General features: G+C 36.1%; 2 protein-coding genes across 6 annotated transcripts; both read left to right on the top strand.

The window, feature by feature from the left end:
• Positions 1 to 2,836: 2,836 nt before the first annotated feature.
• LOC114537437 (probable E3 ubiquitin-protein ligase RZFP34) lies at positions 2,837 to 16,267 on the top strand. 5 transcript variants are annotated; one of them, XM_028558474.1, is made up of 7 exons: positions 6,394 to 7,549; positions 11,972 to 13,988; positions 14,232 to 14,533; positions 14,781 to 14,908; positions 14,987 to 15,107; positions 15,409 to 15,491; positions 16,001 to 16,267. In XM_028558474.1, exons 2-7 carry the CDS (start codon positions 13,685 to 13,687, stop codon positions 16,080 to 16,082), a joined length of 1,020 nt encoding a protein of 339 aa, XP_028414275.1. In that variant the 5' UTR covers positions 6,394 to 7,549; positions 11,972 to 13,684; the 3' UTR covers positions 16,083 to 16,267. The 5 variants fall into 5 exon arrangements, with proteins under 5 accessions (XP_028414274.1, XP_028414273.1, XP_028414271.1 ...); XM_028558473.1 differs by lacking the exons at positions 6,394 to 7,549; positions 14,232 to 14,533; positions 14,781 to 14,908; ... (1 more) ...; positions 15,409 to 15,491; positions 16,001 to 16,267 and adding exons at positions 2,837 to 2,922; positions 4,632 to 4,715 and having other exon boundaries at positions 11,972 to 13,785; XM_028558472.1 differs by lacking the exons at positions 6,394 to 7,549; positions 14,232 to 14,533; positions 14,781 to 14,908; ... (1 more) ...; positions 15,409 to 15,491; positions 16,001 to 16,267 and adding exons at positions 4,336 to 4,523; positions 4,632 to 4,715 and having other exon boundaries at positions 11,972 to 13,785.
• Positions 16,268 to 18,815: 2,548 nt separating this feature from the next.
• Positions 18,816 to 23,648, top strand: LOC114537446 (RING finger and CHY zinc finger domain-containing protein 1-like). Its single transcript, XM_028558489.1, has 6 exons — positions 18,816 to 19,618; positions 21,741 to 21,998; positions 22,256 to 22,383; positions 22,478 to 22,598; positions 22,761 to 22,846; positions 23,051 to 23,648. The coding sequence occupies exons 2-6, from the start codon at positions 21,786 to 21,788 to the stop codon at positions 23,136 to 23,138; spliced, it is 636 nt and encodes a 211-aa protein (XP_028414290.1). The 5' UTR covers positions 18,816 to 19,618; positions 21,741 to 21,785; the 3' UTR covers positions 23,139 to 23,648.
• The last annotated feature ends 2,389 nt before the right edge of the window (positions 23,649 to 26,037 follow it).

Raw genomic sequence — 26,037 nt, 5'->3', positions numbered from 1 at the left:
GATTTTGTTTCTTTCCGTCTCCATACCTGCGTTTTCCTTTAAAAGCCAACCAGGTACGTAATGGATGGTTTCGGATGGTTTCGTTGGAAAAAGAGCGGATAATTTTTTAGAAACTTATTCTTCTGTCACGATAGGGTCGCTTTCCAAGACAGAATCTAGTGCATTGTTACGAGGGGATAAAGGGTTGTATTCTGTCATTGGAGAAATAAATACTTTATTAATAATGTTAGCAATGTTATTTTGACTTTGCTCTTCCTGATCGCGGGCTATGTGTTCTAGTAGAGATGTTATTTCGCGTTTCCATGTTGACGAAGACATGCCGCTCAATTTCTTAACTTCCCTCCACCACGTCGCCTGTTTGCAATGTTGTAAATGCTTCACTTTCGAGTCGTAGTAGTTAGCGCGACATATTTTCCTTTCTAGATTCACTTGGTTTCGCCGGGATTGAAACGTGTCGTTATCTCCTCGAAGGCCCTCTGCCGAGCACGATCTTTTTCTTTAAAGGCCTGTTTATCCAGGAGGGTTCGTTTACAACGATTGTTTTGGAGGACATAGGAATAATAATATCCATACCGGTTCTAACCATTTCTTCCAAGATATTTTCTTGAGCGTCGCACATAGTTTTGTTATGTACTAGTGCTTGTAAATCGATTTTCTCCAGGTAAGACAGCGATTGCCAGACGCTTGGTTGGTCGTGAATCTCTGGTTTTAATTGAGAACTTGGTGTGGGAGGTTTCTGGTTTAGCTTTAGTAATCATTTATAAAATAATCAATTCCTTTTGACTATAGTTGGGCCGGCAAGATGCATACCCAAAACGAAGATAATAAGTTTTTTCCTGGCAAAATAACCCCCCCCCAAAAATTTTGAAATATTGTGAGTGGAGAAAATAGGAGTAGCCCAGAATTATTTTCGTTCTCGTGACGCTCGCGCGTGTACAAGAGTCTACTCGGTCTATTATTATGACATAATATTATGTACACGCGCGCGCGTGTCATACCAGTAGCCTAATTTTCCAACAACTTGCAACTGAGACCTGCTTTTTTTGAATTGTCTATGGTTTAGAAAGAAAATGCTGAATTTCGGGCTTTTCCCTACAACACTCGAGAGGGAATATCAAGGTGTCGATTAAATGTGTACATAATTTTAACAATTAGGAGCTGTATTGTTTTTCAATATTCTATATCTGCCATTGTACATACCTTGCCACTCATTTGTAACTGCTTTCGATCCTTTCCTGGGTGAGAATATCATTGGTTAAAAATGGTCTACGCTTTTTAGAACTACTATCTTGTGATCCGAAATCATATTTCACGGTTTTTTAAATTGGTCACGTCGACCATGCTAAGCCAAAGTCTTTCAATTTTGATTGTCATTTCATAACTTGGGCGGCTGCATCATAATATTGTGCTTGCCCGCCGAATTGAATACTGTATATTTGGATGCTTCTTCCTGAATAATCTACGTTCAGTTTCACGGTTTGAGTGTTCAATTAGCTACTGCCATGCTTGCCTTAAATAGCCGAAGACCTACACGGTATTTCATAACATTATTTTAGCATTATTATGTAAAAAATGCATGTATTATAGAATAGAGCTACTCTTATTATTTTTATTATAAATAACGTGGAGTATTTGTGTGTCTTCCATTTAATATGGTGGAAATATCGACCGACTATTTTTATTGCGTATATATACTATAGTTATATATTTGAACGTGTTTTCTTTGCTGAAGAGTGCTGGCATGTATTAGAATTTACAAAGGTTTTTTTCATCTTTTAACTTTTGAAATAACATGTTGTTATGTGAGGTGTCTTCCTTTTTGGCTCTGTCATCTATTGTGGGGGCGGAAATTATATTCATTCTGGAGATTTTGATTAAAAATATCTTGTGAAAACGTTGACTAAGCATAAAAAGTGATAAGCGTGGGCGCAATGAATGAGCCACAAGATTTATACTGGGAAAACCCCATGTCTGGAATGTCTGGGGATTCCCCGTAATCGTGGCGGAATTCCCCAAATTCTAATGGGCTGTTTACATGAGCCCGGTTACCCGAGATTCAACGAAGCGTGAGAGGACTTTGAGGTATTAAAATAAGTCTTTGCGACACCAAACAACCACATGCTATTGTTGTGGTGATTATACAACTGTCAGGATCGTGTTATCTGCTCATTTCAATACCTCAAAATCATCTCACGCTTCGTGGAATCTCGGAGAACCGGGCTCATGTAAACAGCCCGGTTTAACCTACATAATTTAAGTGTTAAATACATGTGCTGGTGTCTTCATTGAGTTCATTCCGTGTTGAGGTTGTACTAAGAATGTGCAACGCGTGCTCACTTCTTTAGAAATATCCCGTTCTGTGGTTTATCGGTTTGTATAAAATATACATAGTCATGGAAAACATATTTCATAGGCAAAATACAAATGCGAAAAAAAATAATAAAGTGGTGATTTAAGATTGATTTCTGATTCTTCTCATATAGAATGTGCGAAATTTCCCCCAAACCTTGTGTGTAGGTAAAAAAATATAGGGAAGGAAAATTATGTCTGAATATATGTTGTGACCGTGAAAGGTGAAGGAGCATCTTGGTAAGTTCTGCACTTAGTCTATGTGAGGCAAATATGGAATTTCATCATGAAGAAACCCACGCAGCGATTTGAACTACACTATAGAATGCAACTGCTGAAACGTTCAATAACGCGCTTATTTGGGAAAAACTTGGTTCTTCTGCGAGTTTTGGGGATTACCCGCGCATTGTAGCTCCTGCATTATAGTGAGTGTATATAAAGCCGAGGAAAACTGAGTTTATCAATGAAAGCCACAACACAACACAACATGGAGTGCAAATGAGGCAAAATTTTTCGAAAGAGTATACATGCTATAAGCGTTAAACAAGCTAAGCAATGATCCGTCAAAAGGCTGTAAGTACTACAAATTTGAAATTTGTCTATTAGGCTACTTTCAATTTGATCCTCGTTTTAATCGTTTTAAATTAGTTATATTCGCCAAAGATTTATACACTCTCTAGCTTCTCTATCTGTAGTATTTCTCCTATAACTGCATGAATAATACTGAATCATAAAGCCGGGCAGTTAATACTTGTCATAAAGGTAGTTTTGAAATATATTTTGACAACATGATATTTTATTCAATAGTATATTTGTTTCAATAATAAATGTGAATAAAAAACTGTTTATATTGCGGTCTATACTTAAGGGGAAAACCTCTTTCATTATAGGGATTTCCCCGATGCATGAATACACGAGAATCAATTAATTTGATCATTTGAAAGGAGTTTTTATTTGTATTGAATTGAAAACAAATATTTTTAATGGCCCTGGATATTTTGGCATCATATTAGCTGCGTTGGCGCTTATCAGATGCAATTTAGATTACTTCAATTCAATTTAAGTTTGATTTGGCACAGGTTGACCGCCACAAGCTATTGACATCAACATTCATATAGTGTTGTTGGTCCTTATCTGTAAAAGATAGCGCATCTATTGTCGACTATGATGCCTTTTTCTAAGATATTTCCTTTGTCTATAACGAATGCACATGTTTCCCTTTACAGTCAGGCATAACAATTGCTAACAATATACGATATGTGTCAATGTGTCAAGATGCGGAAAAAAATGGCTAGCTCAAGACTTCTTTGAATAAAATGGGAGTGGATGTAATTGTGCGTTACGCGAAACGAAGCTGTTCAAATTCCCCAAACCAAAATCATTTGAGTAAAAGAATAACCGTCTTCCTGTTTTCTGACACACGTTTTCCTCACTGGCGTACGCTCAAAATATGTTATAGTATATTAGTGGATACGACAGCTCCCGGCAAGCGAGGAAAGCTTGCTGTTTTGTCGATGAGAGCACATAAGCTTATAGGCTATAGCGTTCAGTTTAGTCTCACAGTCTTGCAGTTACATGTTTTCCACGGCGTAAAACATTTTCATGATCGGAATGGAATAGGCTCGCCACCTTCGTTAGAAACTTGAAAGCATTTTTAATTCTACCACTGCAACTAGGGAAGGGGTTCACAATCAACATCATCGGATAAATGTCTACAGATATTGAATTGTTCTGTGAAGGCATCGTCTTACTTGAAAAATATTAGAATTGCTATCCGAATTTATTTTACAGCATTTATAATTACAAGCATTATTATTTTTTTTTGGTGGATCTTGTTTGATGTTCGTACTGGAAGAAGACATGCCATGCATGCAGTGAACAAGGAAAAAGCAATGTCAATGTTGTCAGTGGGCAGTAATCATCAAGACATCGGTTTTAAGAATCCATGTCATGTTGATTACTGCCAATTGGCAATATTATCTCCAGCTTCTTTGCAAGAAGATTTGATAAATGAAGATTTGAAAAATTGAATGATCTAGGCCATACGTTGTTGTATTTTTTATAAGATCTAGAAGTTAATTAGTTTATCTTGTCTTTTTCACATTCAAATCATTCTGCAGCACTGGCCACCACCCAGAAAATTTGCCCTGAACCCTTCTCCGAAAGAGAGAACGGTACGAACATAGCATACTTATATAGTTTTTACTCAGTTTATTTTGTGCCAACTTTGTTGCCGTTCTGCGTTACCTAAAGTTTCAGTTGCCAGAATTATATTTTCGTAGGGATCACTGGGAATTTTCAGTTTTCAAAATAGAATGGAAATAACGATGGATAGAAAAGACCCTGGGTACGAGGTTGGCTAAATGGTAAGTTTATATGATATATCCAAACTAATTTCCATCTCCGTACTATTTGGATATAATTTAGAAGCAATATGGGTATATATAGCATATTAGGATTTTGAAAAAATTTCTAGTTTAAGGTATATGGATTTCTACGCTTTTACCCCGCGCCTGCATTATAATTGGCTTGGCTTAAAAAGAAATGTATAGATAAACAACTTCTCCACGTTTTATCAGAACGGTTTAGGAATTCTTGAATCAGATGTAGCGATGGTGGAGACCAAAATGTATCTTTCGTTCTTTTGTTTGTCTCCTAATGTTAATGATGGGTATAGAAAGAACAGCAATGTATGGTTTCAGTATCGAAATTCAACTGTTTTGGTTTAAGTGCTTCCGAACCGCTGTTCTTTTTGAACCTTTATAAAATATGGCTTTTGACAGTCCAGAAAATATTTATGGAAACAGATATTTAACTTTGTAAGCAAGCGATTTAACATATTGACTTGCTTTTACCCAGGGTTAAACCAACCGGCTTTTGAACAACCGGCCCCTGGTGAATTGACGTGATTTGAATGTGCTGGTAAAATTTACAGAGCAAATTCATAAAAAAACGTTATTTGTTCTGACGGTATTTTGGGGTGGTCTAAATTCCTATTCAAACCATAACATAAGTCGGTTCAAGTCAATATTTCCTTGTTGTCAATATTTATAATGACTTGGCATGTGTTTCAACAACACGCGCTAATAACCGGAGATAAATTGTGGCCAAAACACTGAAATAGACGGGGAATCCCCCAGCCGAATGAGTTTTCCCTACTTATTACCTCTTATTGACATTGTTATAATATTGCAGACGCATCAAAATTCTGCGACCTCTCGTGACCTTTTTTCAATTTTGAAAGACTGATCGTTGTTACTAAAATGGCGCACGTTGCAATATTCAAGTTTACCATGCAGGTGGTAATGATAATGTTAATTGTGCATGCATGTATGTTTCTTCCATTGTTATTCAAAATATTTATCCTAAAATAAGAAATTGCATTATAAAACTTTACAAGATTTCTTACTTGAGTTTAGGCTCAGTCAAACGATCCATATCGGATCAGGATTTCAACGTTTCTGTGGTTTTGCAAATTAAGTCTCAGGAAAAACAATTGTTAAGGGGAGTACTAGACCTATGTTGGAGGAAACATGTTTTGATTGAATATTTATTTTGCTACATGTGTCCATTGCAGGCGTTTTAATCGTGAAATAATCGTCTATACTGAGTGAAAGAGTGAAAGCTATTTTTTAAGAAATATCTGAGTGATTTTTCAAACATAATATTTAATATAATTTAAAATAAAATTGTGTGAATGATCTCCCATTTGACAGACTATATAGGTGACTCTTTCACTGTCAATTAGGGTCATGTCGGAGTGCTCGGAAGCTTTCGTCCAATTGGATAATGCTTTTCTATGCTTTAAAGAACGAAGCTATGCTATTGGTTGAAACAGAATTAAATGTATTGTAAAGTTCAGCCAATCAAAATCATTCTTGCGAGGAGCTGCGACACTACCCGTCAATTATAACGAAAGACTATTTTATGGAAATCTTATATATGTTTAAGATAAAAGGGGAATGCCTGGATTTAATGAATGGAATTTTGCAAAAATGCAAAATATAGCTTTATGTTTTAAACTAGCCACCGAGTATAGCCATAATAGGCATATATCAATTAAACAATCAGCGAACGGAAAAGTGATTACTGGCAAAAAGGTATTGCTGACCTGTAAAATTTGCAATCAACGTTATGAAGAATATGTAAACAATGGGCGCGGGATCGCAAAAATTGAGACCCAATATATATAGCGAATTGGCCGTTTTTACACTATGCATAATCTTGAGGCATTAAACTGTCACATCTAACGAACTGACTAGATCGAAAACGTGATCTATATATCCTCTGCAATTTCAACTGCAATTGCAATATAAAGCAACTGCAATTTCAACCAATATGAGCTCCTTTTTCATCCCCGGAATTCTGACTGACTTACTAGATTTGCGACCAGTTATACAAGGTGTGTATGAAAAAATTGCAAGCTTAATAATTCCAAGGGACCTACGATTTTTGTTACTGAAAAGAAGCGAATATTTATGAATGTTTAGTAGATTTTTATACACTCTGTATCGACATGAGCTAGAGTTGTTCATAGGGATTCCACGTTTCCTCCGATTCAACCAGACACGCGGTTACCGAAAACGGCGAATAAAATGATTGCAACGCAAAACGTATTTGCTTACCAGCAGGTTTTGCTCAAAAAAGGCATTAAAAGGAATTTAATGAAAGGTTGCACATTTTTATTAATATCGTCTTTGTTGAGAAATTTTGTCTAGACTGTCTGTAACAAGGATTATTAAGATACTACAGGGGTTCAGAGGTTACTGCATGGGTGTAAACAAGCAAGTTGTTGTTAACCTTTGGCGAGTCGTTCAAAGGGGGAAATACCCACAAATTAGAAATCAGTTGCAAAAAAATGTTAATTTGCAGAAATATCATGTTAGTTGTATTCAATGAGAACGCTTCTTGTTGAGTGTAAAAACATGTATCGTCGATGTTATAAACAGTGTACAAGTTCTCAAATGTTAGCTAATAATCAGTCTCCTGCTATAGCTGCACGCAAATTTTTGGGGTTCCCGATGAATCACCTATGTCATTTCGGAAAACCCCTAAAAAAACTCCGAAGGCGAAGGATGCATATATAAAAGGGGCCACGGCAGTTCCATAACTTATTACATGCACATGTGTTTAATAAATCGAAAATACAAAACCTACCGCAGGAAGCCTATAATGCACTAGTAGAGTCACAATCGTCAAGGTAAGCTACGCGATTTCGTTAATGACGTTTATCTTACTTGAAACACTTTCACATGCGTGCAGATCTTGGATTTCTTAAACATGTGTCCAGTTTATGTTCAGTTTTTAGTGCTAAATTGACTTGTGAATTAAGAATTTACAACATCATTTTAGCTTCACCAATGGATTTAATACCAGAGGGTTAATTGGGGTCACATTACAAAACACATAAAGTTTCAAGTTTCACTTATGCAGTGTGCACGATACTTATACGAAACCATTTGTCGTCTCTAAATGTACGATTCTGACTCTAGTGTGTGTGAGCGAATATAGATGCGCGTAGAAACATCTTGTTTCAAACTTAGGGCTGCTTTCGTACACGCACGTAAAGGCGGATTTCCATTCAGTGCAAAATGTCGCGCGATCGACTTTTTGAGTGCTAATGAATCAGTGTCTATGATCAACTGGACTTTGAATAACATCTGGTTGTTGCTTGTTGAGGAAATGTTGAGTGTTCAGAATAACAATTTTTAAATTGTAAACTATGGTATATGTTCAGGTAGGGTTAGCATGCATATATTGATGTGTTTGTGGTAAATAAAATTATATCATTCGATCTCAGTTAAATTATTCCATATATAGCTACAAAAAAGCTAGCACTATATGACAATTATGAAATTTGTGTGAAATGTTTCTGACAATACTCTGATACTGCATGAAAAGTGTTATTCCCAGGGGCGGCGGGGGCAGAGTTTTAGAAAAGGGCACATTTATTTTACCTTGGCAACCACACGAAGAGGAAACTGAAATTTACATATACATGAAAACTTGCAAATCCACGGGAGAACGCATTTTCAATAATATTACCGGTTAGTTTTTATGCGAAAAGAAGGCATCATGCATGATTAAATGTTGAATTTATGATACTTTTGTATTCTAGCAAACGGCAATGTGGATATAACATGCACGAGTGAGTTTTTCAAAGATTAATAATATATATAATTTGATTGGTTCACAGGGAATACAGAAAATTGCACTATCATTACAGATTTTTGCCCTGTTGTTTAGGATTAACTAACTACCGCTTAAATCAACGAATCACATTCAAGTAATACTTTTATATATATTACTATATCACAAACGTAAACAACGGGAGTTACGGGATTGCCTGCGTACTCTCCTTGCTGTTGTAAACGCATGCAATACAATATAAATTTGATGCGCATTACAACGCCAATTAACCAGATCAAAAACCAAAGTTTTAAATGCAATAAAAACAAAACAAAAATATAAGAATAATCAATGAAATACTTTCCACTTCTGCGAATTATTTTCTGACTGAAACAATGTGTAGCTGTGTTCCGGGCTCGGGGTGCTCATATGCAATGCAGTTGGGGATTTCGCAATTAAATCCCCTCGCCTATTTAAACCAATTAACCATTAAGGAGATATTTCCAACAATGTACTCGTATAACTATTGAAAGATCGACTTTTCACTCATATAACTTTTATTTTATAACTCTATCAAGTACAGTCAACTCGTCAGAAAGACGTATGCCGTTATATCAGTTGTGTAAATTACGAAAACAAAAGTACTTTAGTGTCCGTGATTGTTTAGATGCATGATAATTGCAAATCAGACGATGTATGCATGCATGTTAGTTGCTGGACGCTGGTCAAAAATAATTAGAACAAGATGCCCGCTAGGCATTAAACTCGCATTGCTTGAGTCGAGCTAGGGCTATGACAAAAAAGACGCTTACTCAGGCGTGTGTTTGGGCTTGCCATAGTTGTTCAGCTATGGAACGGAACGGGCGTGAAAATGGGGAGAGCATTGGATAAATTTAATGGACGACTTGCGCTTTAAACTAATTTCTTACCTCGGCGATAAAAAGGACATTTTCTGAAAGAGCTTACTAAAATTAGTGAAACTGCCAAGTTTGGCTGCGAGTTGTTGTAAATTACGGAAAATATAGCCATGCGAAGTTGTCGATTTTTGTATACTTTTGTATTACGGTCAGAAGTGTGTAACTAATTTAGTTACACATTTCGGCACGTAATACAAAAGCATACAAAATTTGCCAACTTCGCATGGCTATATTTTCCGTATTTTACAAAATTTCGCAGCCAAACTTTGCATTCGCACTAATTTAAGTAAGATCTTTCTAGCTGTGATGATTTATTTTCTTCTAGTTTATTTTCAAAAATTAGTCTAAAGCGCAAGTCGTCCATTGCGCTGTGATCGCCTGCATCCCAATTCAAATATAACTTTGGATTTCAGAACGCGGGTTAGCTTTGTGATCTTCGTAACTTGATTGATTACGAGATTGAGATGTTGTCTGTTGCCACATTTCGAAATATCTTGAATTTTTATCGTCTTTTGTCCACAAGAAAACGATGAACGTCATGAACGAATGCACTCAGCAGTGCAGCATGCACGTTAGCTTAGCAACCAAGCCTGCGTAGCTCGTGGCTTGCAGTTCAGCGCACCTTATCGCACCTTGCGGGTCGCGAAATTCTCGACCATAAAAATATTAAGAACGCTTCCCATTTTAAGAACTCGCTTGCGCATTGCGCAATGCGAGTTAATTAGTTGTTTACAATGTCAGTGTCTTTTAGATCTAAGTTCCTTATATATTTATTTCATTTTCTCTGGGTTGCATGTTATCACGGTTAATATATGTTATGTTGTCGCTATCTATATGCGCATAATTATGATTGTAGGCAAAGAACCATACACACACACATATATATATATATATATATATATATATATATATATATTTATATATATATATATATATATATATATATGTATATATATATATATATATATATATATATATATATATATACACATCATATTTGCATCTGCCAGAAAACAATCTGATATAATAACTACAGTGAAACACGCAATTTGATTACTCAATAGACGTGCAGGATCAAGCAATCCTGCACGAGGAATTTAAAACCACTCAGCGGGATTTTCGCGGGATTTTCGGGGATTCTCAAAATATCATTGTTTCACTGTAGATACTTTATGCTTTCCGAAAGTCTCGCAACATCCCCCGTTTATGGATCACGCAATGCTGCACGGAAAACCATTTGGTAATCCTTTAATATAACAGAGGCGTAGGAAACATCCAGAGATTGGGGGGGGGGGCACCAGTTTCCAGGGGCACTTTTGGTTAATAAAAAGGGCAGCTAAAAATATGTATATAGGAACGCTTTGATTGCCAAAGTTGCAAGGGCACCACTAGTGTGGTGTATAACGATGCTCCACAAAAAGATTTGGGCACGCATCAGTGGGCATACGTAGCAAAAAGGGCGCTTTTGGTCCCTAGAAATATTTTGGGGCGGCACTTGCCCCCGCCTGTTTAATAACATACACGCTAAGATAACGTAAATCTTAATTCAACACGATAGATCAAAACTGATAAAAAGTCTTTGAAGGATATTTTCTATTAAGAATTTAAAGGCAGTTAATTCAAAACGAAAGGACATGCAGTGCCCATGTATGAATTAAGGCTAGTTTCCACTCAGGAAAAATCTCCTTTAGATCGGAACGGACAGGAAAATTTCCTTTGTCGGTGAGTTCTGAGGCGGCGTTTATACAAAGGAAACTTTTCTGTCCTGTCCGGAGTGGAAACTAGCCTTTAAGTAACCTCGCTCTATTATAATTATCCATGCATACGAAGTAACACTTTTTAGTAACACTTTTATACGACTTTAATTCCCTCGTATAAACTGGAACTCATTTTTCTATATTGCATAAACTTGGGAAAGACAATAATCTCAAAGCACGATGTAGCTAAAAACGCTTGCATTTGACTGTTTTGACTTATTTGGCGTTTTGACTTATTGCGGCATTGACAATTGGCAAATAAAAAAGAGCAGAATAATATACTTATGAAAAGGTTTGCAAGCAAATACTGAAATCAAAACCACCATGTCGTACTGCTTTTCTATGCATCTATGCGTGTTTAAATTTCTCAAATGCCATGCACTGATATTATAACTTGCTTTGAATTACTTATGCAAAACAGAACTTCAGACTAATTAACTTTCGTTTATGAATATAATTAATACACTTAACTCTAAAGGTTATAAACCAATGAGATCTCGACATTTTGCGGTAACGAACGTATTTGGTAGTCTCAGCCACTAGGGCCGGAACAATTGTCTTAACGTAGTAGGGCTTTTTGTACGTTATTGAAAAGCTTGCCTGAAAAATGCGCAATTTACCCCTCCTCTTTTTTGAAGTAAAAGGAGCTACTAAGGGATTCTTACACTAATAAAAACCAAGGAGTCGGTCACGGCAATTTTGCATTGGAAGAAGAATGCAGGCTATTTTATGGCCATTTTATGACTGTGATGAACCAACAAAATATTATGTATTAAAATCATTTTGAAGACGTCGATAAGTTTGATTGATTTTTTTAAGATGCTAAAGACAACAAATGGCTAAGAGAAGTCTGTTTTTTCTTCACGATTACTGCCGTTGTCGTGGGACAATGGCACTGGACAATTCAAACTGTCAAAAATGCAATTGTAGCGGTTGTCGGGTAGATCTTAAACAAAGTCTTTAAATCGCTGGTACCATCTACATTGTTGGGTAAAATTTGTCTTAAAAAGACGCCATTAGCAACCATCAGTAAAGTAATGCATAGAGGATGTTCCAGTTCCAGTTCCAGTTCGAAAAGCGTAAGAAAACGTTCCGCGATCGTATCCAAACTGAAAATCCAGACAATCCCACTGTTAAAATATTGTCGAAAATTCGGTTTAAGAGACGCCTTAACGATTTGGCGGTTGTTCATTCAGTTCCGTGGAAAGAGCTTGGAAAAGGAGACTTCAAAAATATAATTGTTGCCCTAGTTGAGGTGTTGAATAAATTTGATTTAAAACCCTGGAAAATTCAGTTTCACAGAGTAGAGAAAAAAGTTAATATAATCAAAATAATCTTGCAATCCTTTGATAGTCAATTGTGTGAAGAAAGTGACCTTCGCAAAATATTTACTCACGCTATTTGTTTCAATGAAAGGGGTCAACTATTGGAATTTTTAAAATATTATATTTCTTTTGTACATTGTGCGGTTAGTAGCAATTACTGTCGGTCTATGTTGGAATTTCGCATTTTCTTGAAAGAAAAATTCTATGGATTTAGAGAACGTGAAGTCTGTAAAAATCGATTTCAATACGACTATTGTAGATATTCCGGCAAAACAATAAACATACGTTGTAAAATAATTAATAATGTTTCTGTAAAACCAGCGACTTGTAACCAATCAACACAAACGTCAGACAATGATATAGATTTTAAAAGGAGTATTTTAGAAGTAAATTTTGAGTCAAAGAATAGCAGTCGAAAACCGCAAGAAAATGATACTTTAATACGCGATTTACGCCATAAAAAGTTTTTAATCCAAAAAATACAGAGACAATTGGAATTAGAAAGACAGAAATATATCGAAGAAAAAAAACATTTAGAATCGGAAATAGCAAGTTTGAAAAATGCCCTTCGGAAGATGGACAACGAGAAGAGAAATGTCTTAGTCGAGCTTGGAAATATTTTAGTCAAAAACGATTTAAAAACAAATGAAGCAAGAGCTGTAAAAAAATTTCAGGAGATTTTTCCTCGTAAGGCAGTAAATGATGGAAGCGATGATACGCCAGAGTATAGTCCGATGTCAATCGTTAATGCCACATTGCGTTCAGTGGCACCATTTCAGAAACCAGGATTGGACCTGTAGAGTTACGTGCACAGCAAAGCGATAATCAACAAAAAAGGAATAGACCTCAAATTCAAGATAACAACGAAAGTGGCGCTTTATCTGAATTAATACCATTCCCTGTTGAAGTGGCCGAAAGAAGTAGCGCAGAGTCAATTGGTAATCCAGTAGTGTTGAACGGCTACAAGCAGTTATTGCTCACAATTAGTTATAGCCTACTCTTAGGTGATATTGTGGAGTTTAAGTGTTGGGCAAGTGAAAATTTTTTCATTGAAACCAAATTTACAGCAACCGACGTCATTCTTGATTTAGACGGGAAAGGTGTTATCAGTGTCTCAGATTTAGATGTGCTCCGTGTTTTCTTCGAGTCGATTAAAAGAATTGATTTAGTTTACCTCATTGATGAATTTAACTGCGGAGACCATGCTATGCTGAAATTGGCCATGTGTGGAATAAAGGCAAGAAGCGTGAGAAAAACACGTGAAATCACAAGAAGTCAGGCTCACCTGTCTAGGGTCCTTACGACAAATCATCCTTCGAGCTCTTCATCTCCTGTGGAACAGAGCGTAGCATCAGAATCCAGCCGGAGCAGTCAATGTATAGGCGGTAGTCAACATGACGCCTCCCGTGGGTGTTCGCGATATTCTCGAAGGATCTCCAGATCAGTTGAAAATGAAGTTCCGATGAGCGAGAGATTCCTACAGATTCCTACCAGACGGGAAAATGAAAGAGGTTGGTTTATACTAGTTCGCTACTATAAATATAATTTCCGACTAGAAATGAATAAATATTCACTTTTTATTAATTTTGTCTATTAAATGCGATGAAAAGAAAGTTTTATAAATCTTCAGTGTCTGTAATAGACGAGAGGCTTGCTTGCAGGGAGCATGCATCAACCAATTTTATATTTTGCTGCTTCATGTACGTTTGGTTTTCGCAAGAACTAAAGTATTATAAATATTTTTTTCCAAAAAGGTGATGGCAATAGGTCTCGAGCAAAGATTACCTCAAGTGCTGCTGAGAAAAGGGAGACGAAGCATAATCTCTCCGGGCAATTAAATATGTCTCCAAGATCAAATAATGTGGTGGAACAATTGCAAGTGGAGAGATGGTTGTGTAATCACTACAAAAGACGTTGCATGGTGAAATTTGAATGTTGTGATAAATACTGGGCTTGTCATCGTTGCCACAACGAGACGAGCACGTGCCAGCAAAAGAAACTGAAATCACGTGATACGACGATGGTAAAGTGCATGGAATGCGGTAAAGAACAACAAGTTAGTGATAAAATTGTTAAATATTTTTACGCCCATAATGAACCTGTGATATAATTGCTTTGTATGGAGTTATATAGATCTTTTAAAATTGGTGGAAATCATACATGCATGTATAACTGATTCACGATGATGTCACCCTTTGTGGAAGGTTCAATTTTTTCATCGCCCACTTCTAGTGAAGATTTTTTACAATATTTAAAAGTCGCTATCGCAAGCGTTAAATGTCTCGTCTCTTTTTTAAATTTAGTTTGGCGAAAATGATCAATTCTGCGTGGCATGTAACAGTAAATTCGCTGATTATTACTGTGGTCTTTGCAAACATTTGACTGGAATGGATGATCATCCCTATCATTGTGAAAAATGCGGAATATGCAGGTATATATGCTCAATATTGTGTATACCGTCGGAAATCAAAGACTCATTTGCACTGCTATTATTATAAATTTTTTCCAGGATCCATGGAGATCGTTCATATCATTGCGACGTCTGTGGTGTTTGTCTTGATGTTCAACTCAGAGGAAATCATAAATGTCGTCCAGATTCCGCTCATGACAACTGTGGTATTTGCTTTGAGGTACATATGAACATTGATCACTATCAAAGTAGCAGAAAGTCTACAAATTGGCCGTACATATTCGGTTCGGTCGGAAAACAGTTGATCTCGGTCGGAAAGAAAGGTCTATTGATTGATCTAAAAAGATTGTATTTCCCTTTCAGTAAACTATTTCCCTGTTAGGAATATTTTTTTGCAATGTTTAGAGTACGCCTCACTACGGGGTATCGTGAAAATATTTTCGAACCTTCAGTTCAAAATTCGGGTCGAATTGTGTAAAGTGATATTATCCAAGTTTCTGATTGTAATTATTTTTCTGTAGGACGCATTTACAGGCTGCCAAATCCTTCCGTGCTCCCACAAAGTTCATAAAGAATGTGTCACACGTATGATTCAAAATGGAATGTAAGTTGAATGTCCAAAAAGCTTAAAACAGTTTCTCGTAAGGTGTGAAATAAGCGTTCTTATTAAATGCCTTTTCAAGATCCTCTATTCTGATTAGTACGGATCGTGGTCGGTATTACCGTATATACCTCTACGTGCCATGCAGTTCGGCCATATAATAAACAGATTATTTACCTTGCTTATGTAAATATCAGATCGATGTTTTTTGTTTACGGATAATAAGCTTCAGTTGTTGCATGAATCTCGAGGAATGTTAGGTGTTAGCGAGAAAAAATTGTCTTTAGGACGAGGTTTGTCTTATTTCTAAGTTCACTATTTTGTACAGACATGCAATAACCTGCTGGATCCTGCGCACAAGATTAATTGTAGTATTTTAGAACGACAATCATGGTTTAAATTAATTACATATAAAATCAGTCGGGTTTTGGAAATAATTCGCCAAATTACATATAAATTTTGACCATGGTATGTACTTTATCAAAACTGCAATTATGTTTTTCTTTCACCAGGACACGTTGCCCGATTTGCCGAGAGAGTTTTGCGCACAAACTTCAAAAACGATCAATTGAAAAGACAACAACCAGGAGATGAGATGTTTGTTTTGTATTGTCACGTTTTGCTGTGTGTGGAATTTATTAGTCCTATTTAACAAGGGCACCGTAGCGTGAAACATGGACGGATGAAAATTATGAAATATTCTAATAACAATACGTATAGCTAGCACTTAAACATACAACATAACAGAATATCGTTATAAATAGTCAGTAAAATTTTTTAATATGCAATCTTCGTCTATTAGCAATAAATTTCTCGTTCATTGTATTGTCAGCAAGTATTGTGAACAAAACACTCACAACAGACTCTAACCCTTACATTATTTTATTACAATAGAGGATGTTTCAAGGTGGTCTACCACACGATCTCCCTATTCGATCCTAAATATTTTTCTTGAAAAAATATATAACCGGAACGCGAGAATTGAACGAAAGTTTACCCTGAGCAAACAAAACGGCCCGATTGGATTGTTTTATTGTTTCATTGTTTTATTGTATTGTTCTCTCAGAGATTTATGAATATATTATAATAATTTATGAATATATTATAACCAGGTTAATGAAATTTCAAATAAGAATTGCTCAATAATCAGGCAAAAATTGATTGGCCTGTGAAAATACAGGAAGTAAGGACGTTACCAGAAGTAAGGAGTTTTTCAATTAGTTTTCTAAAATTCCGTACCAACTGATATTTTTTGGAACGCTTCTATTACTGCGACTGTAAAAGACATTTAACACGGAAATGAACCAAAAAGAGTTGCATTCCGTTAGGTCTAGACTAAGTAGCGACTAGATAGATTTATATTTATTGGCTAAAAAACGTTTAACAGTGCAGAAGTGTCATTTGTTCTAGTTTCAACTCCGTCGTTCTAGCGTTAGTTATCGTATTTACAAAAATCGTCAATTTTAAATCATTGGGTGTGTCTGGTGTTAGTAACTATGGTGATTGCACATTCATAAAACTCTTTTTACCAATAATAACTTGCTTGACACCCTTGTCAAGTAATCAAATCGAAAAAACTATTTAACATATCGTTTCACATATCCTATAATTATCAAGAAGAGGAAGTTTCAGCAAGAATCTAATTCTCACCAAATTGCGTACATCCGGGGTAACATGAGTTGCGCGCGCACCGCCGCATAATCAATGTGCTTCACCTCTCGCCTACGTGTTGGTCAGTTGCTAAGGATATCGCTTGAAGTCTGCTGTCTGTTTCTCTTTCTTTTCTTTCTACGATCCTGTCCGTTGTAGGTAAATATCCTTTGTCAATCTCTTCAGTTTAGGTAAGTTGATTTGTACATCTATGGTAGTATTTGGACCTTTATTCCAAGCAATCCGCCAAAATAGAAATAAAGTTATGAAGCCATAGTTTATATAGTTTAAATTGTGTAGTATAACGTGTTACACTTGAACGGTTTCAGCGACTGGTCGCTGGCTATAATTCACAGTAAAATACCTGCTGCATACTATTGTGCTTGTTGTATGCCATCGTAAGTGCACTCATTGCAGCAAAGGGCACCGTGGTCGTGTTCATGTTTTGTACACTGGCTGTATTATAACCCTCTCGAACTCATAATCCTGCAATTTATGTCTAGATATATCTGCTCCGGTTATTTCCGTGTATTAGGAAAGAAAATCAACAAAGCATCGATCAGTTCCTGCGAGAGCAAGCATGCCGCAACGATATCACCTCGCCAAGCTTTTGGCTTAATGGCCTTGTTTGCTGGTCAATCATACCATGCAGTACCAAGTCACACTGGAGCGTTCATTATACGATTGGTATATAGACTATAGTATTCTTTGTGTTTGCTATTCTATCGCGCACCCCGCAAATCCTATATATCTTATAGGCATGCACTAGAGAATAATCTTTCACCTCTTCAGGCTCAACACAACTCAGGACAAATAAGCACACTGATACGACAGTCTAAAGCCCCGTTTACACTACAGTCAATTTATTGGCACGGGTACCCATGCCCAACTTTATTAGTGCTTAAACCCGGTTTACACTACACTCGCTTTATGGGCACGGCACGGCACGGCTAAAATGTGCACCCGTGCCCATTTCGTCCGTGCCCCCGGTCTTTGTTTTGGTAGCCTGAACACTAATAAATTTGGGCACGGTATCCGTTATTTTTAGCCGTGCCGTGCGAATAATTGAGTGTTGTGTAAACGGGGCTGCTTTCCACTGTCACGTTTCTTGTACGTACGTACACGCTTTATAGAATAGCATTATAGAATAGCCTTATTCGGTCGCTTCTGCATGATACTGCTTATGATTATTTTGGGAATGCGGTGATAAACATTGAATTACGTAACACTTTGTAAATATTGAGTTTCATTGATACATGCATGGTATACGTTGAAACGTTTTGAATAGAATAGCTATGATAAATGCTTCGTCCTTAAAGATACAAGTAATGCCTGTAATATGATACTACAGTGCTCTTCAAAAATGCATTATAGTTATTACTAAAAAATTAAAGTAATGTTTCTGTCTCAAGACAGTACCATTAATTACTAGCAGTTCTTAACGGAAGGAGCAAAATCAGGTGCAAAAATGGTGAGTACATTTTTTCTTACTTTTTGATTTTTGCCTCAAATATTCCTGCTTCTACAATTCTAAGCCCCCGTTTACACGACACTCAATTTATTGGCACGGCTAAAACGGGCACCCGTGGCCGATTTTATCAGTGCCCAGGCTACCCATTAGCCGTGCCCTGCCAATAAATCGAGTGTAATGTAAACGGGGCTCTATTTACCTCCCCATCCCCCGCGCGTGTACAAAGTTGCATGCGTCTCTTTCGAAAATTATTGTTTGTATTGAATATTTATAGCTAACACTGTCTATAAATGGGGAGAAGGGGGGATTGGAGAAGCGGTCTCAAAGATTTTTGGGAGGTGGCCTGTGTAGCCGAATTTTAATGAAACATTTCATCATCATATAATTCGCATTTTGTTAGAATATGTCATAAAATACTTTTTTAACTTAGTCTCAGATGAAAGCCCAATTTAGCTTATTTTGCGTTTTTTGTTTTTTGAAATTTCTTGCTGAACACAGAATAAAAATTTGACTACAGTTCAAAAAACGTCCTTGCTTCGTAGGCGTTTTATAATTACGGATTTGATATTTTTTGTTTTTGCTCTCTTCTGTTCTGATTTGACAAGATTTATTTTGTGTAATTCACCAGCATGGTGATCCTGGATTTACAAGCCAAGATATATGCGTAAATACAACATCTAAACAAATTAAGAATATCTCGGATATTTTGCCTTTACTGTATGTATTACTAGATAAGTATATGCTTGCTCTATCCAGTCTATACTCTTAAATAGCAGCGTATGTCACTGTATGTAGTCATAATTGTGCAATATAAGTCAATTCATGGGGAATCCCCTAAGGCCCTACAAAACATGCTGATGCATCGATTAATAATTGATATAAACAAGCCGAAATTTACAAGTGGTCGAAATAAATTCGTTCGCTTCTTGTAGTGACATCAGTTGAAAGAAAATCACAAAGGAATATACCATACAACAAATGTGTTAGCGTGGGCTTCATACAATATAAGGTGGGAAAGAGTTTTAACATGATATTTGCGTTAAAAACTGTTATATTTTAAATATTATTTTAACGTATTTCAATGTAATAATTCGGGTCCTATAATCATTTAAGAATATCGCCACAAACTAGTAAGACGAGTTGAAATACGACTTTGAAACAATGAAGATATAAATTATTACGTTTATGTATAACCGAGTTCTGACAAAATATTTCTGCATGTCTCAAGTGAAGGCGTTCCATGCGTAGCCGTAGGGCTGGAGAATCTATGACCACCTCTAAGGGATTTAAACATCCAACAAGACGCCTGTTCTGGCGTTAATTAACTCCGGCGTGCCGCGCATGTGCCAGTCTTCAATATGAAGCGTCACTCAAGCGTCTGAACATAAACAATACAATTCATGTTCGAACCTAAATGTTGTTCGATCGCCAAATTCAGAAGCACATCGTACTTTAAAAAGTATAGAAGTTCAATTGTTCAAAAATGTAAATAAACCGCATGATGGCATTCACTTTGTCTTACACTTTGCCTTTGGAAAGCCTTGATCCTACACGACGAGCCCATATAATTATACACGGCCACATCTTGTTAAAAGGCGAAATAGCAGCGACATTATTAAAATAGGACCAGAATCTACATGTATTAAATATATTCTTACCCCAATTTAATCTAAACTTAATCGAATAGCATCAAAAGAACGGTTTATTTGTTCCTCTTGGAGGAATTGCCCTATCATGCGAGCGAAATAGAATCGCGCATCGGAAAATTAGCCAAAGCTGTGCACCACAACTGTTAGGAGACAAAACGTAGATCAATCCGATCATATACACATTCTTAATAGTAAAATAAGTAAATACTAGTATATATTTCGCACCGTTACACACTTACGACGATAAAACGAAAACAAAACAAAACCGAGGCAAATTTTCAACTCCATCGCTGACGCCGGAGTAATTAGCCATTAGCTGGCGTCGTATATAGTTGACATCGTACGTCATTGCGTGTTAAGACGAAATTTCGGCCTCTATTAACTATTCCCTAAAGAGCACGAGATCTGTTGTAAGTTTGACGAAAACGAGGCCAGCCCTTCACACCCTTTCACGCACTACGCCTCCGAACTGTGTTATGTTAACTTCTTGCCGCTTAACAATTTCATGGAAAGAATTGTGCCAAATGTATTCGTACAAAATACGCGTCCAAGTAGCTTTGCCACTTGAGTTTTGGAATGATGGAATGGAATTATGTATTTGTGTCAAATTAAGACTGTTTAGTGTTTATTTATTTGATTTTCTCAGCACCAAATATATTTGCACTGAGTTTCTGGCAAAATGATGGGCCATAGGCTATTTATACTTTCGAGTAATAATAATTATATGAGTCAGCGATTTAGCGTTATTATATCTATACTTATAATTGTCTAATAATTATTGTCAAGTCACGGCCGGGGAAACCCCAGAAACTTGCAGACGCGCGTAGATATACAATAAATAATGTGTATGTATGATTCTGAATTATGTATGTATGATAATTCATGTGAATTTGCTTGGCCGTCTTGGCGCTACTTGCATTGACATCATTTCGAAGTGTAGAGAGAGGAACATTTGTGCATCAAGTGCGTTATCGTTGATTCATAAAGTTCATAAAGTAGAACACTGTTATTTTTTTAATGTATTATTTTATTTTTGGTTAGTGTCATTTTGAGCAGTACTTAATATACAGTTAGTTCAGGATAGCAAAACTGCAGAGCAAAAATAACACTTAGAAACTAGTAATAGGAGCCGTGGAGATCAAAATTATTACATTTATATAGCATTAACACTTTAAATTGGTTCCGACTGATAACAAAATTGTTTCATTGTGTAGGGAGAAAAAAGAGCATTATTTTATAGACTTTCATATTAGGTAGGACCTGTATACTATAAGTAGAGTGTTCGATATTAGCCGAAATGCCGAATTCATAGTAGAAATGGGAAGCTTATCTTAATTGATTCGTTCTTTAATAAACTGTCGGAAAATAGGAATTGTGAAATAAATGTAGCAGTGGTCATGCAGGTGGTTATAAAATCCCTTACTTTAGTTCTGTCTTTGACCGTTTTGGTGATTAGAAAACTCGTTTGATTTATCCGTCTAGATTTGGATTTAAGAAGAGTTAGCCTGGTTTCTCGTCTGCATTGACATGAATTCAACATCTGTCTGCTATAAGTCGATGCAGGAAAAACAAAGCTGGCGATGTAATCATTACGAAAGACGTTGCATGGTGAAATTTGATTGTTGTGATAAATACTGGCCGTGCAATATTTGCCACAACGAGGCGAGCACGTGTCAGCAGAAACCCAAAACACGTGATACGACGATGGTAAAGTGCATGGAGTGCGAAAAAGAACAACTGGTAACAAAGAAAAGATTCCTTTAGCCCATTTTATTCAGTTCTAGCTCAAGTCTCTGCACTGCAAGAAAAGAAGGTTTTTATTTGTATGGAAGTATACATGCAAATGTATAGTCAAAAATCTCTTTCAATGAGTACATCCGTTTTATGCCCATAGACTAGCCCACGTTTGCTGCAGTGGATTGACAGTTATTCACCTTTGGAATTTTGACAATTCTGCCAGTAAATATTCTGTTACTAATATTTTTATATTTACACAGTTTGGTGAAAATGGTCAATTTTGCATTTCGTGTAACACTCAATTTGCTGATTTTTACTGTGGTATTTGCAAACATCTTACTGGAAAGGGTAAACATCCTTATCATTGCGAGAAATGCGGAATTTGCAGGTATGAACCTTCCTATTGACAATTGCATGTAATTAAAACGAAAAAATCTTTTACAAAATTATGACTAACCAGACATCGTAACTTGGTGTTGCAGGAATCACGGAGATCGTTCATTTCATTGCGATATTTGTCGTGTTTGTCTTGATGTTCAACTTAAAGAAAATCACAAATGTCGTCCAGATTCCGGTCATGAGCACTGTGCTATTTGCCTGGAGGTAACTATGTATTTTTCTTCAGGGAAATCGCCTACTGATCATGAAATACCATAATTACACACTATAGCCAGTATATTATACATAATATATACTAGCTCTTCCCCGTGGAAAAAACAAAGTAGCAACCGTTTTAAAATCCACGTTTTTTTTATCTTTTTGCAGGATACGTTCAAAGGTTCCAAGATTCTTCCATGTTCTCACAAAGTCCACAAAGAATGCCTAATTTTGATGATGATTCAAAGCGGAATGTAAGTTATTTTTGCGTCATTAATTTGGAGGTAACCCTCTTTTGAAAATTAGGAGAACAAGCCTGAAGTAGAAACGAGACAATGCTTGTTTGAAAAAAATATTAAAGATCTCTACAATATCTAGAGATATTGAGAGAGATCCGCGATTGCTTTTACATCTCTGACAACGCTATATATCACGGAATGTTTTCCGGTTTTTTAAAGAACTCGTTGCTCGATATGCCTGGAGAGTTTCGACTACAAACTCCAGAAACGCCCAACAGCTGGAAAGAAGCCATCAAGAAGGCGATGAAGACTCGCATAACAAAAAAAAGGATATTTTATACTTTATATTTATATATTTTTATTTATATAATAGAGGTGTATATATTATAATAATTGATCAATTTTAGTGCGCGCGAATTACGATTAACACATAATTATATAGTTGATGGTATTTCAATGGCGACCTAAAGGAAAGGATTTATATATCCTCAAGCAAATTTATTGGTCGAGACCGTAATGATGTTTAGATTCTCCAGTTCCCCCCGAGTAAATACGAGTAAATACGTGTAAAAATAAAAATATTTGTAAATAAATCTGGAAACCCATAAAAATAAGTCAACACTCAACAGAAGTACCCAAAGAAGCCTGGTTCACATGATCGCCGACCTGATGCCGGTAGCAGACGAACCGGATAATTTTGAAAATAATTGATGTATTAGTAACAGATATGAAAATGCAATATAAACGCAAAAGGCTTAACATGGTGAAGCCAATAGTTTCTTGCATAATAACTCAAGCGTTAAAAAATGCGAGAAATAATTTTAGAGAAAAAATTCAAAATTACTGAATTGATATTATATGCATGGACGATAATCTATATCATCTAAATCTTGTTATAGGTCTTTCCTTTTGGTTTTGCCACTTATCCCTCCTATCACTCATATCATGACTATATGCAAATTTTCACGACAACTGTAACGTTCAACAGTTCTTATACAGGACACGAGAAACAGAAAGAAAGTATTAAAGTAGCTATAGTATTACATTTCTTGGAAGTCATCACTTCCAGTGTGTGCATGAGTATAATTACAATAACAAGCTTGTAAAATTAATATCCGGCCATACTGGTTTAAGAATGACTTTGAGATAAATTCGAAATATCACTGTAAAACTGTTATCTCAGAGCCGGTGCGGAGCACGTGCAAGCCAGGCGCACGTACACGACGCGATTTCTGTCCTATGATTTTACGTTCTCAACAAATGGTATTTACCAGAGAAATTTGAAATTTTGTCAAAAAACTTAGATTGCGTGCATAATTGCGAACACTTGGCAAAAGTCATGGGTATAATTATGTAGATCGTTCAATTTACATCATAAACGCAAGTCCGCTATATACATAGCTATGTATAGTGTGCAATGGCTTTGACGTCATATATCAATGACTATCAGTTCTATACTATACAGTAGAGTGTATTGTGAGTTACTTTTTGGACCAGGAACTGGTCTCCACACGCGGCTAATCTTGTTGTTGTTGTTGTTGTTGTTAGGGGGTGACGCTCTTTAAAAAAGCCTAAGGCTCCGTCAATTCGCATCAGATCGCAATAAAACTTCGCACAACTATTCTTAGCGATATTCCCATTTCCCCATCGATTGACGGAGTTATAATTTTGATTTTTTTTATTTTAAAGAAATTTAGAAGCAACTCAAAATTGTAGCGTAGTAATGCGTATAGATTATATTCAATATTAGTATGCATAACTGAAGCAAGTTCGAATGGCTAAGGCTCCGTCATTTCGCACCAGATCGTGATAAAACTTCACACAACTATCTTAAAGGTTATTCTCTATCGACTTACGGAGTTAAATTGTTTGTGCTTGTATTCTGCAGAAGATTTGCAAGCCATGTCAGATTGTGACGGGAGGCAAATTTTAATATCATTAATATTCATATCCTGTGAGTTCAAGCCAGAAGGTCGTGTATTTTCGTTGTTTTGTACACAATATATATTCATGACTACGTATAGGACCATTGCGTTAAATGCATTTCTCTCTAGGGCATTTCTTATTTTTTATTTATTTGTTTAGGGTTTGCCCAGCATACATATGCATAAAAAACGACTATAATGACAGTAGCACGGTGCACGCAACGCTAGCTTCTCGCCAGCTACAGCGGCATAGATTAATTAGGACATAGATGTGCAACTCGGCATATTTTAAATGTCTTTGTATTGAAAGCAGATGAAAAAAGTAGAAAAGCATCCATTTTAACATAACCGCAAGATTGCCTAGGTTCATAGATATTTGAAATTTCATCCTGGAGAGAAAGATTGAATCTATACTTCACCAGTTCCTGGTCCAATAGTACGATCGTACTTATTCTAATATTGTAGCCATGATCACGATTGACTTATATTGCATGTATTTTCATTAAATCATTGCTTGGGGTTTTTATTAGCTACATATAAATGATATCAACATTGCCAAGTGCAGATTTGAATGTTCCTATTGACTGTTGGTTGTTTTAGTAACAACAATATAACACATGCAGTTGATGATTTGCTGGACATTTTATTCGTTTTCAGTGGTGGCAATAATAGTTACTAAAATGAAGCGCATACAATGCGTCACAAAACCACTGAAAAATATAAAAAAAGGTCTATAGACCTTTCAAAATATCCATATAATAATATCCATATAGAAATTGATCTTTCATTGCATGATTTTGAAATTGTTGAGAATGTGAAATAGGAGTTATTCTTATTAAAAGTTATAAAAATGAAAAGATATGAGTGATAATAAAAAATTGAGTTGAGTAGCATATAGTTCGATCTTGCGACACAGACTCTGTTAGGCCTAGGTTATACGTCGCATTTTGGTCGCGTCGAATGCAATTGAAACAATAGATAATGAGATGATAATGAAGCTTAATGAGGTTTATCATCTCATCTATTATTTGAATTGCATTCAACGTGACCAAAATGCGACGTATAACCTAGGCCTCAGCCAGTCATCTCCCGGACGATTTTGATAGCTTAATTAACGTTTTTAGTTTATCACATTTGGTACAAACAATACAAGTCAGCAGAGTGCAAAAGGTTGACCACAAGCTAGTGAATTTCATTTCCGCACAAAATTGTAGCACGTGTATAAATTAATAATAATTAATATACATATAGGATTCTTAACAGAAAGTTACCCATGAAACA

The sequence above is a fragment of the Dendronephthya gigantea genome, unplaced genomic scaffold (genome assembly GCF_004324835.1).
Source record: "Dendronephthya gigantea isolate DGI-Jeju-01 unplaced genomic scaffold, DenGig_1.0 000157F, whole genome shotgun sequence".
NCBI lineage: Eukaryota > Metazoa > Cnidaria > Anthozoa > Malacalcyonacea > Nephtheidae > Dendronephthya > Dendronephthya gigantea.
The sequence above is the reverse complement of the archived record's forward strand: the minus strand, read 5'-3'. Positions and strand labels throughout refer to the sequence as shown.

Coding starts and splice junctions, on each gene's coding strand:
- LOC114537437 (XM_028558473.1), top strand. CDS start 12,201: ATGTTCCAGTTCCAGTTCCAGTTCGAAAAGCGTAAGAAAACGTTCCGC.
- LOC114537446 (XM_028558489.1), top strand. CDS start 21,786: ATGAATTCAACATCTGTCTGCTATAAGTCGATGCAGGAAAAACAAAGC. Junction 21,999..22,255: donor AGTGCGAAAAAGAACAACTG/GTAACAAAGAAA, acceptor ATATTTACACAG/TTTGGTGAAAATGGTCAATT. Junction 22,384..22,477: donor GAGAAATGCGGAATTTGCAG/GTATGAACCTTC, acceptor TTGGTGTTGCAG/GAATCACGGAGATCGTTCAT.